The following is a 17,500-nucleotide window of genomic DNA, read 5'->3' on the forward strand; positions in this document are numbered from 1 at the left end:
TATTAATTTAATCAATTAAAAGTCCATTGATTCCCTCAAAGGTCAAAGGCAGATAGCTCAGGCGTCAGCCGCACAGCAGCGCGGCAAAAAAATAGGTCAAGGTCATTCAGAGCAGCTGAGTCTAATGACTTATAGTTATTGATTAAATATAGAATATCCCTTTCTTAATTCCCAATGGGAAATGTTTCTTTAGTGTCTAGTCCAAATGAAGACTGACATAGCCAAGGCATCAGCCGCAGCTCAGCGCCGTAAAAATGAGGTAAAACAAGGTAACTTGTTAAATACCACGCAGCGTAACGGGTAATCGAACTTGAAACCTTTAAGATACGAAGCAAAGACCACGCCGCTGGACCACGCTATCGTATAAGGAGTGTTTATTCAATTCCCAGGTCTGACTCCTGGACTTAGAACTATTTTTTTTTAAAGAGAATTATTATAAACTTTCCCATGACAAATATCTACAAATCTCATTAGCTTTTGAGCGTGTTTCCACACCCACATCTGGAACACATTTACCCTCCCTGCTTGAGAGTTCACAGGCTTTATCGCCCTCTCGTGTTTATATTTAGATAAACCCGTTTTCAAACAACCTCGAAGATTAAATATCGTGAGAAACAGTCTTGGTATTCGTTTTCTTTCTTGCAACTGCACCTGGTGGTTTATTTTACGTTAAAAGTCAAAACCCTACGTTCTGACTGCTTTTTAAAATTATTATTATTATTATTTATTTTTTTTTAGATGTTCTCTCGTTTAAATACTGGTTTGTAATACAGTTACATTATTATCACCAGTCTTCTGATCGATAGGATAAAAGTGCACTACCTAACCTCTAGAAGGGAACATCAATTGGTAGAGCTCTCGCTTTACACACAAAAGGAGTGGGTTCGAGTTTGTTTGTTTTGTTTTGTTGTTTTTATTCCCCTATCCATACAACACAATGATAAGGTAGCTAGGTCTGTTGGATCAAGCTGAAAGTACTTTTCGATAGTACATCTTTATTCCGTTCGTGTTATCACCCAATTGACACGATGATTAGTTAACAGCGATCATCTCCAAGTGTAACCCCCCTCCTTCATATTTTACAGTCTAATTCAATAAATGGAATACAGCTGCTCTAAATAATTAGTTCGAGTTATTTAGTGATTCATCACAGGACTTCGCGAAAACGTTATAGAAAAAAAAAATACTATACTATCAACTTAAGTAACTGTGACTGTAATTTTGATTATCTCGCCTCATTGGACACTACATTCTAAATATCTCATTTTATTTTGTGTCACCTCGCCATTACCATCGCATCATGAATTTAAAATTTCTAGCATCAAAAAAAAAAATATATTCCATTATTTAACTAAAAAAGATCTTGATATATACACATCTTCATTAAAAAATAATTATCACGCGTGTCCAATGATGCGACCGTAAAGATAATTTACCCACCAAACGAAGAAGAGATAAATCAAAGATAGTGCAGGGTGTAACAAATACGAGTACATTCGTTTCGTTTCAAGAAGTGAACTCAACACTGAAATTATGATGAACACTTTTATTCGATTCAGATTATTGTTAATAGAAAAACAGATTAAAGTAGATACCATGTCAGTCAAATCCCTTTCTTCGTATTCCCCTCCTCTCTTTGAAAACTGATTTTAGAATCGATGATACCAAACGACTATTTTTCGAATTAACAAATTATGATCTGGACTTAATAAACCGTAATCACAGACACGTTAGTAGTTGCATTGTCCTGATTTGGTGATGTCTGTGAATCTTAAATACGAAAATGTCCGAAATAACACGATGTCACGCACAATTTTACTCGCGGTAATCAATGTTGATATATTTTTTTAATAATCATAGGTTCAAACTGACTTAAAATAGGTGTAATATCTCTATACAGATTTAATCATGAGAAGTTTTGTTTAATAGTTAAACGCCTTACCACTTATCAACGAAAGGGATCACCATATGAAATCGACACATGGTTAATTGGTGAATTTAGAAACAAAGTGTCTGTTTGCTGTCACCCTTGTCGTCTCAAACAATCAATTTTAAAGAATTATGTAGTTTTTCCAGTGATTTACTGTACTGGGATGGAAGAATTATCATGTATGGTTGTGTTGTTTTTTTTTCTTGAGTCATTTTTCTAAAGCGGGTCTTGTAGTTTGTAATTTCCGTCTTAAATGCCATTTGCTTTATTTTTTAAAATAAGACGACGGAGAATTTTATTTAATGCAATTAAAGTAGGTCTCGTTCTTGTCTAGGTCTGGTAAAATAAATGAGATGACGTCATACACTTAATACAATCCCCGTAGACAATGTTGATATTGTAGAAACCTCCGGTATAGAGATTAGATCATGAATTCGAAATCAAGACGTTTTGGTATGGTAGTTAAACAATCTATCCATCGACCAATTAAAGCCTCTTCACTATGTGAATACGACTTGTAGATGGGTGCAATAGGAGGTGAATGTTTTCATTGAAATTTCACGTAGGATCAATTAAATAGAAATACGACCGATAAGCAATGTCCATGTGTCCACACGAGTTAAACCCAATATCATGTTTTACAGTCATATTCTCTTTACCCAATATCATTTTTGGAAACATTTTGATTGGGTTAATGTAAATTTACATCTGAATCAAAACTAAAAAGAATTGGTGACAAAAGCTTTTGTAAAAACTCCAACAACTTTTAACACACGGACTTATTTAACTTGGCTGCTTTTTAATAAAAATATTCTTGTCTGATATAATACTTGTACCCGTCATTTTCAACATGCGGCGGGTTTCGTGTTTTGTATCATGGACTTGAATTTTTTTTCGCAGCAAGAAATAAATAAATGAAACACAACAATCATTACAATACACAATATTGATTGATCAATTACTTAATACAATTACATGTCCTTGCCAAGTTACTCACTTCGTGAAATAGATTTTGATAAAAAAAAATGAAAGACAATTCCATCACTTCATGTCCTATATTATGGTTATCATACCAAGACATAACCTAATTGAAAATGTAACAAAAATTTTGTGTAGGAATAGTAAATTTTTTAAACCAGGTATACATTATCTCTATTTATGACATTAAACCATGAATGTTTTTAACGCACATTTTCAGGGTTTGACACTATATTTACTGTACTTCTCCAGTAACATTGTCGAAGTTTTTAGATATTTGATACCACAACACTTTTAGATAACAGCTGGTGTTTTTTCCTCAAATTTTATCGATCAGAGCAGATAATATATTTTATCCCAGTGAAACGCTGTCCTAACAGCTGCTATATTTTTTTAAGATGATAACCCAAATGATCAGTAACACCCAATGTGTAAGACGTAGACGTGCAGTCTTTTAGTCGGTAGTGTAATATCATACAAAAACATCTGTCAAATGCGTAGTAATAACTAATGGCGATTTACAAGACGGTCAAAATTTATTAAATAAAAGTTTTCAGGACAGAATATATCAATTGAACCTAAGAAATTAATTTTTTTCAAAGCCAAAATGTGTGTGATGTAATTGATTTTTTAAGCTAAAATTTATGAAATATAAACTCGATAGCAAAAATTTATCTAACCAAAACATTTGAAGTAAAACATTGTTGGCTAAAAATGTGAAGTTAAAGTTTTCTTACCAACATTTGGGAAGTAATCATTTTCAGGTCAAAGTTTATGAAATACAAACTGTATGACAAAAATGTTTAGTTTTTTTTTTTTATCGAAATAGTGTCTGGTGAAAAAAATAAATAAATAAAAATTAAAAGTTTTGTGGTCAAAATGAGTGAAGTAAAAGATTTTTCGACCAAAATTTATAAAATAAAAGTATGCGTGTAAAAATGTATGAAATGAATACTTTCTATCCAAAATCTATGGAATGAAATGTTTTTAGACCAAAATGTTTGTAGTAGTAGTATCTTGATAAAGTTTATGAATAAAGTATTATTTCTAACAAAAATATGTGAAGCAATAATTTTTCGACCAAATTGTCTGAAATGGACGTTTTCCAATCAAAATGTGAAAAGTAATAATGTTCTGACCCAATTATGAAATGAAAATTTTCTGTCAAAAATTGTATGAAATTAATTTTTTCTGGTCGAAATGTGTAAAGTAAAAGTTTTCTGACCAAAATATAATAATATTATGACCAACGGTTATGAGATCAGAATACATATTCTCTCCAAATTGTCATTCTATCAAAAAATTGTATGAAATTTAATTTTCTAATCAAAATGTGTGAAGTAAAAGTTTTCTGGTTAAAAATTGTATGAACGTTTGCCAGCAAAAATGTATGAATGTTTTCTGGCCAAATATATGAAGTAAACAATTTTTAGGGGGTCAAAAATTATATATTTAGAATATTCTTTTGACAAAATTGTAGGAACGTCAAAACCACTGAAATAAAAGTTTTCAGGATAAATTGTATTAACGAAATTTTCCAGGCAAAATTTTGCGAAGTAACATGTGTCTGCCCAAAAGATGTAAAGTATACTTTTTCTGACCAAAATGTGAGAAAATAAAATGTTTTCTACTAGAACTTCATAAGGTAAATGAAACTTTTTTTTTTTGACAAAACGTGTGTAGTAATAGTTTTTCTGTAAATGTATTGTATCATAAATTATTGAAACCGTTACAAAATAAAAGACTTTTCCATTTCTTTCGCTTTTTGAGGCCTTCTCGAGGATTTGACAAAGGCAGAAAGTTTTGAATTTTCAAAGTGCTGACTACTTACCCTGCAGAATTACCATCGACAGAGTAGAGACATAGCAGATATGACTGGTGATCCTATACTATTACAGACAGACGCAGAGATGTCCTACAATTGTTGTAGAGGTGCGATGTCGGATACGACACCCAAAGTTTTGCCATAATTTTCAATTTTATTTTGTTACCATTAAAGTATAACGTTTACAGTCGTCCTTCTAAAATTATCAATGACATGATTAATGTCGATCCCACAAAGGTTATGAGTAAACCTTTGTTTCTTCTCCCCGGCAGGGGCCAAATAACCTCAACTACAGGCGTGCGGGCTATCCTTGAACAAGACAGTTCAAACCCTAGTTCAACCTATTTTAAAAAAAAAAAATACTCCTTACAAAACCTAAATGGTTTCGGAAGAGTTTATTCAAAACCTGCAGTTGAAGTTCAATCCTCTCTGTTTCACTCTTTTAGCTCCGAAAGTCGATGGAATCACTTCGTAGTTTAGTAAACCAAAACCAAAATCAAAACCAAAACCAAAGTCAATGTCACCCAAAAGATAAGATAAGGGATATGAAATAGAAATCTCACCAAAACGTGTAAGATTCGAACTATTTCCAATGAAAAAACAGTTTACCAAACTTGCATTTGAATTGCAACCCTCTCTTTTACACTGTTATAGCTCCAAAGGTCGCTTGAATTACTTAGTAGTTTAGTAAACCAAAACCAAAACCAACCCAAAAGATAAAATTAGGGTAATAAAGTGCTAGGCGTCGACCCAAAATGAGTGGAGTAAAAATTTTCTCGAAAAATACAGGAAACAAAAGTGATCTGACAAAAATACCAAAATGGAAGTTTTCTAACCAATTACGTGTGAAGTAAAATTTTCGTGACAAGAAAATTGTAAGGTTAGAGTTTAAGTTTTCTGGTCAAAATTTATGAAATAAGACTGTTCTGTTCAAAATATATGAAATTTAGTTTTATAATGTAAAAGAATTAATGAAATGAAGACTGTACACGCTAAAATGTATGAGAAAAAATATTCTGAACAAAATGTTTGAAATGAAAGTTTTCATGATAAATTTTATTGCGTAATATTTTATATCTGAATAATATATATGTACATAACGTTTATAGCTAAATTTTATGAACTAGCTTTTTGTTGTTGCTTTTTTTTTATTCTAATGTGTGAAGTAAAAGTTTTGGGCCCCAAAAAAATATTGTAAAGTAAAAGCAAAAGTTTTTCTGGCCAAATTGTGTACAATATAAATTTCCTGGCCAAAATTGATGAAATGAAAATTTTCTGTCCATATAATGTATGAAACGTTATCTTTCTGGTCAAAATGTATGAAGTAACGGTTTTCCGGGTAAAACACATGAATTAAAAGTTTGCTTGCAAAAATGTGTACAATAAAAGTTTTCTGGCTAAAGTATATAAAGTAACATTTTTCTGGCTAAAATGTACGATGTAGCGGTTTTCAGAACAAAATGTGTGAAGTTAAAGTTTCATAGCCCGAAATGTGTTATATAAATTATCAGTCACAAAACCTGTGAAATAAAAATTTTAGGGTCAAAATTTAGGAAATTAAATTTTTCTAGCCAAAATGTATGAAATGTAAGGGTTTTTTTTTTTTACCAAAATGTGTATAGTAGAAATTTGTTGCTATGATAAAATCAATGTTTTGTGTGTGTCTCTGTGTGTGTGTGTGTGTGTGTGTGTGTGTTTCCCTCAAAAAATTATGAAATGCACGTGTTCTCGTCCTCAACGCAAAACAATTTCTTGTCAAAATTATAAAATAACTGTTTTCAAGCCAAAATATATAAATTGAAAGTTTTCTGACCAATGTAGATAATTGAAGTAATATATTTTTGGTCAAATTGAAGTAAAAGTTTTCTGGCAAAATATATATGAAATGAAAGTTTTCCGGTCGATATATTTGAGATAAAAGTTTTCTTGTCAATATGTGTTTAGTAATATTTTGATGACAAGATTAATGGGGTTTGTTTTTTTTTTAACCCAAATTTATGAAAAGAAAGTTTTCTAACCCCAAAAGGCGAAGAGAAATCTTTTTCTGGTCAAATCGTATAACATCAGTTTTCTGACCAAAATGTTTGATATGAAAGTTTTCTAGTCAAAATATTCCAAGTCAAAGTTTGTTGGGTTTTTTTATTTATTTCTTTTTTTTTAAATTTGTTTATCATTTTTTTTTTTTTTGCTGTTTCTTTCGAAATATTTATCTATTTATATATTTATTTTTCATTTGTTTTTTGTTTTGTTTTGATTTTTCTTTTGTCCCAAAATACATAAAGTAAAAGTTAGCTGGTCAAAATATATGAAATTTAAAAAAAATCTGATTGAAGTACGTGAAATAAACTTTTCTGGTCAAAATATAGGTTACTAGCGATTTTTGATGTTTCTTTAATAAAGCAGGTGGTCGGTTAACGAGGTCAAGAGATTTTCTTAAAGATCATTTGAAACCGCCAAAAAAAATCTGATTGAAGTACGTGAAATAAACTTTTCTGGTCAAAATGGCGGTTTCAAATGATCTTTAAGAGACAAGAATATTTTTATTAAAAAGCAGCCAAGTTAAATAAGTCCGTGTGTTAAAAGTTGTTGGAGTTTTACAAAAGCTTTTGTCACCAATTCTTTTTAGTTTTGATTCAGATGTAAATTTTACATTAACCCAATCAAAATGTTTCCAAAAATGATATTGGGTAAAGAGAATATGACTGTAAAACATGATATTGGGTTTAACTCGTGTGGACACATGGACATTGCTTATCGGTCGTATTTCTATTTAATTGATCCTACGTGAAATTTCAATGAAAACATTCACCTCCTATTGCACCCATCTACAAGTCGTATTCACATAGTGAAGAGGCTTTAATTGGTCGATGGATAGATTGTTTAACTACCATACCAAAACGTCTTGATTTCGAATTCATGATCTAATCTCTATACCGGAGGTTTCTACAATATCAACATTGTCTACGGGGATTGTATTAAGTGTATGACGTCATCTCATTTATTTTACCAGACCTAGACAAGAACGAGACCTACTTTAATTGCATTAAATAAAATTCTCCGTCGTCTTATTTTAAAAAATAAAGCAAATGGCATTTAAGACGGAAATTACAAACTACAAGACCCGCTTTAGAAAAATGACTCAAGAAAAAAAAACAACACAACCATACATGATAATTCTTCCATCCCAGTACAGTAAATCACTGGAAAAACTACATAATTCTTTAAAATTGATTGTTTGAGACGACAAGGGTGACAGCAAACAGACACTTTGTTTCTAAATTCACCAATTAACCATGTGTCGATTTCATATGGTGATCCCTTTCGTTGATAAGTGGTAAGGCGTTTAACTATTAAACAAAACTTCTCATGATTAAATCTGTATAGAGATATTACACCTATTTTAAGTCAGTTTGAACCTATGATTATTAAAAAAATATATCAACATTGATTACCGCGAGTAAAATTGTGCGTGACATCGTGTTATTTCGGACATTTTCGTATTTAAGATTCACAGACATCACCAAATCAGGACAATGCAACTACTAACGTGTCTGTGATTACGGTTTATTAAGTCCAGATCATAATTTGTTAATTCGAAAAATAGTCGTTTGGTATCATCGATTCTAAAATCAGTTTTCAAAGAGAGGAGGGGAATACGAAGAAAGGGGATTTGACTGACATGGTATCTACTTTAATCTGTTTTTCTATTAACAATAATCTGAATCGAATAAAAGTGTTCATCATAATTTCAGTGTTGAGTTCACTTCTTGAAACGAAACGAATGTACTCGTATTTGTTACACCCTGCACTATCTTTGATTTATCTCTTCTTCGTTTGGTGGGTAAATTATCTTTACGGTCGCATCATTGGACACGCGTGATAATTATTTTTTAATGAAGATGTGTATATATCAAGATCTTTTTTAGTTAAATAATGGAATATATTTTTTTTTGATGCTAGAAATTTTAAATTCATGATGCGATGGTAATGGCGAGGTGACACAAAATAAAATGAGATATTTAGAATGTAGTGTCCAATGAGGCGAGATAATCAAAATTACAGTCACAGTTACTTAAGTTGATAGTATAGTATTTTTTTTCTATAACGTTTTCGCGAAGTCCTGTGATGAATCACTAAATAACTCGAACTAATTATTTAGAGCAGCTGTATTCCATTTATTGAATTAGACTGTAAAATATGAAGAAGGAGGGGGGTTACACTTGGAGATGATCGCTGTTAACTAATCATCGTTGTCAATTGGGTGATAACACGAACGGAATAAAGATGTACTATCGAAAAGTACTTTCAGCTTGATCCAACAGACCTAGCTACCTTATCATTGTGTTGTATGGATAGGGGAATAAAAACAACAAAACAAAACAAACAAACTCGAACCCACTCCTTTTGTGTGTAAAGCGAGAGCTCTACCAATTGATGTTCCCTTCTAGAGGTTAGGTAGTGCACTTTTATCCTATCGATCAGAAGACTGGTGATAATAATGTAACTGTATTACAAACCAATATTTAAACGAGAGAACATCTAAAAAAAAAATAATAATAATAATTTTAAAAAGCAGTCAGAACGTAGGGTTTTGACTTTTAACGTAAAATAAACCACCAGGTGCAGTTGTAAGAAAGAAAACGAATACCAAGACTGTTTCTCACGATATTTAATCTTCGAGGTTGTTTGAAAACGGGTTTATCTAAATATAAACACGAGAGGGCGATAAAGCCTGTGAACTCTCAAGCAGGGAGGGTAAATGTGTTCCAGATGTGGGTGTGGAAACACGCTCAAAAGCTAATGAGATTTGTAGATATTTGTCATGGGAAAGTTTATAATAATTCTCTTTAAAAAAAAAATAGTTCTAAGTCCAGGAGTCAGACCTGGGAATTGAATAAACACTCCTTATACGATAGCGTGGTCCAGCGGCGTGGTCTTTGCTTCGTATCTTAAAGGTTTCAAGTTCGATTACCCGTTACGCTGCGTGGTATTTAACAAGTTACCTTGTTTTACCTCATTTTTACGGCGCTGAGCTGCGGCTGATGCCTTGGTTATGTCAGTCTTCATTTGGACTAGACACTAAAGAAACATTTCCCATTGGGAATTAAGAAAGGGATATTCTATATTTAATCAATAACTATAAGTCATTAGACTCAGCTGCTCTGAATGACCTTGACCTATTTTTTTGCGCGCGCTGCTGTGCGGCTGACGCCTGAGCTATCTGCCCTTTGACCTTTGAGGGAATCAATGGACTTTTAATTGATTAAATTAATAAGTCATTAGACTCAGGAGCAAGAAACCAATTTAAAAGAACAACGCGGCTCAGCGTTATAGTCCTTGGACTGTACTGCGTGACCTCAATTTGCGCTGCGGTGCTGCGGCGCGGCTGAACCAGTCGGAACCTAATAACACCGGGATAGGATACTTTTAGCCGTTCAATCAGCTGTATAGCCCTATTATTACGCAATTAACCATTCGATACATAATCGACGGCAAATCGAACACTCAATAAACACACGCGCTCATCTTACTGATCAAAACAAACAATGCGTATTAACAGTTAACAAAAAGAAGAAGAAAAAAAAAACCGTCCAAAGTATCAATCAAACGGAATGAGAACTAAACATTGGTATAAGAGATGATGACAACCAATCGGATACTAGATATTTGAACTTGTAGGTTTGAAAGAACCAATCAAATGATTTCAATAAGCATTAGTATCAGAAAACTAGGTCAAATACAATTTAATATCCAATAAGATAATTGTATATTTAATTAATAACTATGAGTCATTAGACTCAGGTGCATGAAACGGACGTATTATAAAGCATTTGACCATTCGATATATAATCGAACTCAAAATGGGAATTGAATAAACATTCAATAACAAATAATAACAATGAGTCGTTATAAATACATAATCAAACTAAAATCAATACATAATAGATCTAAAAATATCGATTAGCAGGTAAAAAAACGATCACACCAATCCTCCACATCCATCTTTTAAATCTGGTTCTAGTCATTCAGCTCACTATATACTACTCTTGTCTTATTATTATTATTATTATTATTATTATTATTATTATTATTATTATTATTATTATTATTATTATTATTATTATTAATTATTATTATTATTATTATTATTATTATTATCTGGTTAAGATTCATTCTATGGCTTGTTTTATCTGTCTGCATCTCCCTCCGCCCCCCCCCCCCCAACCTCCCCTCCTCCCCCTCTCCATTATCTCCACCTTTTCCCACCTGCTTATTTTCCATCCACTCATCCATGTTAAACGATAAATTTTGATATCATGGTCGGAAGGATCAGATAATATACACACTATTTTGTTTATTGTAAGCCATAGCCTTAAACCGTCGGTACGTTGGAGTCGACGTGCCCATATTAGCAGGTCTGATAACCGGACGCAATAGGATTCAATAGTCTGGTGCGGTGTCACGTCCGCACAGCAACGAGCAGCTCGGTTCTCAACAAAGAAAATCTGTACTTTTTATTCTTCATGCTGGCTGGAACTTTTTCACATGGCATGTGATGAGAATATATAAAATTCAAAACATGATCAGATTTATCATGTTTTTCTCCTCTGGATACACGTTTATGCTCGTCGGAGAAGTATTTCATAAGGGCGCCCGCCATTGTTCCGAGATTTTAGAACCAGTTGCTAAGTTACTATGCGTCATTACAAGGGAACTGACGTCACGATTGTTGAAACTTATTATATTTTGCGTTGGTTTGGGAGTACTAAATTTTCTTTACAACAATGGGCCCCATAACAATTTTGGTTATCAGACCTGCAAATACGTACACGTCTTTTTTGTTTTTGTTTTTTGTTTTGTTTTGTTTGTTTTTTGGTATTTATTTTTGTTTTTTTGCTTTTGTTTTTGATTTCGGTTTGTTTGTTTGTTTGTTTGTTTGTTTGTTTGGGCTTTGTGTGTGTTTTTTTTTTTTTGTTGTTTTTTTTTTGTGAAGATCTAATGAATTTATTTATCTATCTATTTGTTTCTGTTCCAGCTGGGAATATTTCCCTCATGACGATGCCCGATCGAGAGCTTACAGATGGGGGGAAGATGGTCTCCTTGGGATCTGTGACCAGAAATGTTATCTGTGCTTTGGGTTGTGTGTCTGGAATGGCAAAGACCCGATCCTTAAGGAAAGACTGTTCGGACTCACTGGTACCGAGGTAGGTGAATAGCAATATTAAATAAAATAAATAAAAAATAAATAAAATTCTCTTTATTCATCCCATAGAGGAAATTTCGTCTCTAGGGTATATTTTCCACGGGAAGACTAGAATTACCCCCAGGCGTCTGCCGCAGTACAGCGCCGAATACTGAGGAGCTAGGACGAAATGACTTGCTCAAGGCCACACAGGGCGGCAGGAATTCGAACTCTGTACCTTTCGGGAATAATAAATGACGATGCCAGATCTAGAGCGTACCAATGGGGGAAGGGGGAATACGGTCTGCTTGGGATCTGTGACCAGAAATGTTATCTGTGCTTTGGGTTGTGTGTCTGGAATGGCAAAGACCCGATCCTTAAGGAAAGACTGTTCGGACTCACGGGTACCGAGGTAGGTGAATGAATAGCAAGCTTCAACAGCCGTGGCATCACTTCCCTCGTAATGACGCATAGTACCTTGGTAACTAGTTCTAAACTATCGGAACAATGGCGGTGTTTGACTTTTATACATTCTGATCACATGACATGTGAAAAGGTGCTTGCCAGCATGAAGAATAAAAGTACTATTTTCTTTCTTTTAGAACCAACTGCTCGTTCTGGGACGACGTGACATTGAATCCTATTGGGCAATATTAAATAAAATAAATAGAAATAAATAAATTCCCGTTATTCATTCCATAGGGGAAATTTCGTCTCTAAGGTATATTTTCCACGGGAAGACTAGAATCACCCCAGGCGTCAGCCGCAGTGCAGCGCCGCATACTGAGCGAGGGCTTGGTGACTTGCTCAAGGCCACACAGTGCAGCGACTATGTGGTCTTGTGGTATGACACTAGCTTTCGGAGTTCCTGGGTTCAAGCCTTGCTCGGCGCATAGTTGAGTCCTTGGAAAAGGCCCTTTACTCACATTCTCTCACCATTCTCATGTGTAAAAAGAATACTGGCCGTTAACAGCGTTGCCTCTGTCCCACAAAATTGTAATATAGCCTAACTGCGTCTTGTCCCTTCCATCATGTTAAGTGAATCTGTTGGCCAGGGACCCCTTGTAAAGCGCTTTGAGCACGTTTAGTGGATATTGCACTATAAAAAAGCGCAACTTTGTATTCGAACTCGGTATCTTTCGGGTACGAAGCAAAGACCGTACCGTGAGAATAATAAATGATAATAATAAATAATAATAATAATAATAATAATAATAATAATAATAATAATAATAATAATAATAATAATAATAATAATAATAATAATAATAATAATAATAATAATAATATATACTTCCAAAATGGGCTGTCCATTATCTATAGTTAATTAAAACTTATAGGTTCACTTTCTCTTTCTTCTTTAAATGTCAAAGCCAAGTTTTTCTATGCACAACATGTTAGGGTCTCATACGACGTGGACTTATTTGCAGGTCTGATAACCCAATTCCTTATGGGCCCATTGTTGTAATGGAAATCTCAAAAAATGACGCAAAATAGTGTCCATTACAACAATGTTAAACTAGGCCCATAAGCGGGTTCGGATATCAAACCTGCATATATGTATACGTCGGTTTCATATTTTACCGTTTCATCATAAAATATGATCAGCTTAAAAGATGTCTAAAAATGTCGTCCAAGCATCTTCTGGAAACCTTTTTATAACGTGGAATAATAAATTATATAGCTAACATGACCTTAAAGGTCACTATTGATTAATGGTGCGGCTAGAGATATGCACAGTTGAATGATGATGATGGTGATGATGATGACGATATTGTTGATGACGAGAGGGAGAGGGAGGAGGAGGAGGAGGAGGTGACCATGGAATTGAAAGACGACGACGATAACGAGAGAAGAGAGAATCCTATGGAAGAAACACCGCAATATAGAACCATGATTACTTTGTCCTAATTTCTCCAGCACTTAACTATCCTTAATAATATTTTTTTTTCTCTTTTATTTCCAGGGAAACCACGGCGAGGATGTGAAAGAGCTGTACTACTACATGGACAGCACCCCAACCCACTCGTACATGAGTGGACTGTACAAATACCCTCACAAGGCCTACCCTTATGATGAGATTGTCAGAGAGAACAAGCAGAGGTCTAATAATGAACCCGAATACGAGCTCTTGGATACAGGTAATTCTTTGCTCTACTTTTCTTGTCCTTTTGGATCCCCATGGAGCATATGCCAACATTTTCTCTGCCAATTGGATTCAATAGTCTGATGTCACGTCCGCCCAGCAATCAGCAGCTTGTTTCTAAACAAAGAAAATCAGTACTCTTTATTCTTCATGCTGGCTATAACGTTTTCACATGTCATGTGATCAGAACGTATAACAGTCAAAACAGGATCAGATTTATAATGTTTTTCTCCTCTTGATACACTTTTATGCTCGTCGGAGAAGTATTTCATAAGGGCGTCCGCCATTGTTCCAAAAGTTTAGAACCAGTTACTAAGTTACTACGCGTCATTACGAGAGAAGTGACGTCACGACCGTTGAATCCTATAAGGGAGGATGCACTGTGCCATTCTCTGCTCTTTCACTCGTATTTAGTTATTCATTCATCTTGATTTGTTAACAACGGAGAATCCCGAAACGTTCACACCATCTCTCTTCGTTAATTAAATTGACGCTTCCATTTCATTTGATTATTGTTATAAATTTAAGACTTCGGTAATTGACACACTTAGGAAATGGAGATCGACTTAGTTGAATACCGGTTCTTACTTCTTGTTGTTATTGTTGTTGTTGTTATTGTTGTTTTTGTTGTTGCTGTTGTTGTTGTTATTGTTGCTTTTGTTGTTGTTGTTGCTGTTGTTATTGTTGGTGTTATTGTTGTTGTTGCTGTTGTTGTTGCTGTTGTTGTTGTTGTTGTTTTTGTCGTCTTCGTCGTCTTCGTTGTTGATCCATGGATTTAACACATTTGATATCATATATATATATATATATATATATATATATATATATAATATATATATTATATATATATAGAGAGAGAGAGAGAGAGAGAGTATACGCTTGGCTAAGAAGCTCACAACATTGCCATCCGGAAGTAAAGCGGACCAACACACAAAACTAGTGTAACCGTAAACTGTTATAGTCCGATTAATACAGTTTAGTGAGACTTATTCATAAACGCGAATGGCAAAAAACAATAACAAAGACCTGAGTGACGTCTATCTATCTATCTATCTATATATATATATATATATATATATATATATATATATATATATATATATATATATATATATATATATATATGACATTGTTGCATTTTTATCCATCAGGCGTGTTTGATGACGGTGAGTACTGGGACATCAAAGCTGAGTACTGTAAAGCCGACCCTTGTGATATACTGGCACGTATCACCGTCTCCAACCGTGGCGCACAGACAGACACAATTCACGTCTTACCTCAACTCTGGTTCAGAAATGTCTGGTCCTGGGACAAAGACTGTGACGTAAGTTGTGACGTCAATGTTTTTGGTTTACATGTTGAAACCACAATCAAAGAAAGGGAGGGAGCATGAAGGCGAAGAAAACACACACACCCCTACATACTAACACACACATTTACTCTCACATACATACACAAACATACACACACAAACACATAAATAAATAAAAATGAACATTAATGCACATAACACCATGTTCAATGCGTTTCACAATGTTTCATTAATTCCACCAGCATGCCACATGGAATAAAATTTCAATTTCCTTCTGTAAGGCGTCCATGTTGTGCCAGCTATTTTACACTGCTATAGTACCCATTCATAACTAAGTCGAGGGAAGCAATGGCATTGTGCGTAAAATGTCTTACCCAAGAACCAAAGGCTGCCTCCAGACCGAGGTTTGCAACATTTTGGCCAGAAAAACTCATCCTTCAAATATCGATCGATTAAAATTACCCTCAGCTTGTCAAACACTCTCAACCTTTTGACTTCATGGAAATCCCATGTTTTGGAGTTTTTGACAAGATGGTTTAATCGATCGATATTTGAAGGACAAATTTTCTGGCCAAATATTTAAATACGTCTTTTTTCCAGATTACGTACCCAATTCCAAGGTTTATTTTTAGGCATTAGGCAATATAACTCGTACATGAATAAGGTAAAACGTTATATATATATATATATATATATATATATATATATATATATATATATATATATATATATATTATATCAATTAAATTTTCAGGCATCTGTAAAGGTAAAACCAAACATGAAGGAAACGAAACAAGGGTATGTGAACGTCTCTCATTGTTCTTTAGGTTTGTATTGTTTTATACTTTTCTTAATCACAGTCGTTGTCGCCTTGTATGCCACCACCAATATTATTCTTCTTCTTCTTCTTCTTCTTCTTCTTCTTCTTCTTCTTCTTCTTCTTCTTCTTCTTCTTCTTCTTCTTCTTCTTCTTCTTCTTCTTCTTCTTCTTCTTCTTCTTCTTCATCATCTTCATCTTATTCTTCTTCATCAGACCACCATAATTGTCATCATCGAAAAATAACTGTCTCTCTCTCTCTCTCTCTCTCTCTCTCTCTCTCTCTCTCTCTCTCTCTCTCTCACACCCTCTCTCTCTCTCTCTCTCTCTCTCTCTCTCTCTCTCTCTCTGCGTGCGCGCGTTTGCGTGCATGCATGCATGTGATTACACAGTAAAATATAACATTGAATTTTAATTGAAGGTCTAATTAAAATGTTGTGGGCGTGTCTGGTTACCCCATTCATGAACAAATTGAAGCATTAATTAGTAATTATTTTGTCATGAATTTGTTTGGGTTTTTTTTGGTTTTTTTTGGGTTTTTTTTGGGTTTTTTTTATTTTTATTTATTTATTTTTTTTTTTTTTTTTTGGGGGGGGGGGTTGGTTTGTTTATTGTGTTTTTGTTTTTTGGGTTTTTTTTTGGGGGGGGGGTTGTTTGTTTATGTTTTAGTTATGATTTTTTTGTTAGTTAATTTTAGGTCAAAAATAGCAGAGCACGATTACTGTGGATGTTAGGCGATATAAAATTCGTTATTTATTTATTTATTTATTTATTTATGTATTTATTTGTTTTGTGTATTTATTTGTCATTTCTATTTATATCAAATACACTCAAATGTCAGTACAAAAAATCGGGCAATATTGTCAATTATTTCAGGTGAATATGTGTATGAAGTTGATGTGGATCAAAGTGGAAACAAGCCCAAGATGTTATTTACAGAAAACGATACAAACAATGAAAAACTATTTCACCAAAGTAACGCAACTCCCTTCGTCAAAGATGCATTCCATCGACTACTACTAAAAGGTCAGTCACGCGTTTGCGTTGAGGCTGACGTTTACCTATTAGCAGGTCTGATAACCCAAACTGTTATGGTCTTATTGGTGTGATGGGGATACTCTCAAACCAACGCAACTGGGTGTGATTCCTAACCTCCCATAGTGGGCAGGGAGGTACATACTTTGTCTTCTACCCCCCTCTATCTGTTTTCCAATTTGCTTTTTTTTTTTCTTGGAATGAGATAATTTGGTTTTGTCCTGGCCGGATACCCTGCCTGGGAGGGAAACAGTCAAATGTATAGTTAATTTTG

The 17,500-nt window shown here is 33.9% G+C and overlaps 1 protein-coding gene across 1 annotated transcript in view; it reads left to right on the forward strand.

Annotated features, from left to right (window-relative positions):
- LOC144967376 (uncharacterized) overlaps window positions 1-17,500 on the forward strand; it is a 45,674-nt gene that overhangs the window by 7,168 nt on the left and 21,006 nt on the right. The window contains exons 3-7 of the mRNA XM_078904496.1: window positions 11,770-11,938; window positions 13,883-14,057; window positions 15,214-15,386; window positions 16,129-16,201; window positions 17,068-17,217. Coding sequence (XP_078760622.1) covers window positions 11,770-11,938; window positions 13,883-14,057; window positions 15,214-15,386; window positions 16,129-16,201; window positions 17,068-17,217 — 740 coding nt within the window. The remainder of the gene's footprint in view (window positions 1-11,769; window positions 11,939-13,882; window positions 14,058-15,213; window positions 15,387-16,128; window positions 16,202-17,067; window positions 17,218-17,500) is intronic.

The sequence above is a fragment of the Berghia stephanieae genome, chromosome 3, assembly GCF_034508935.2.
Source record: "Berghia stephanieae isolate SIO BIC M18660-M18661 chromosome 3, UCSD_Bste_1.3, whole genome shotgun sequence".
Classification (NCBI taxonomy): domain Eukaryota; kingdom Metazoa; phylum Mollusca; class Gastropoda; order Nudibranchia; family Aeolidiidae; genus Berghia; species Berghia stephanieae.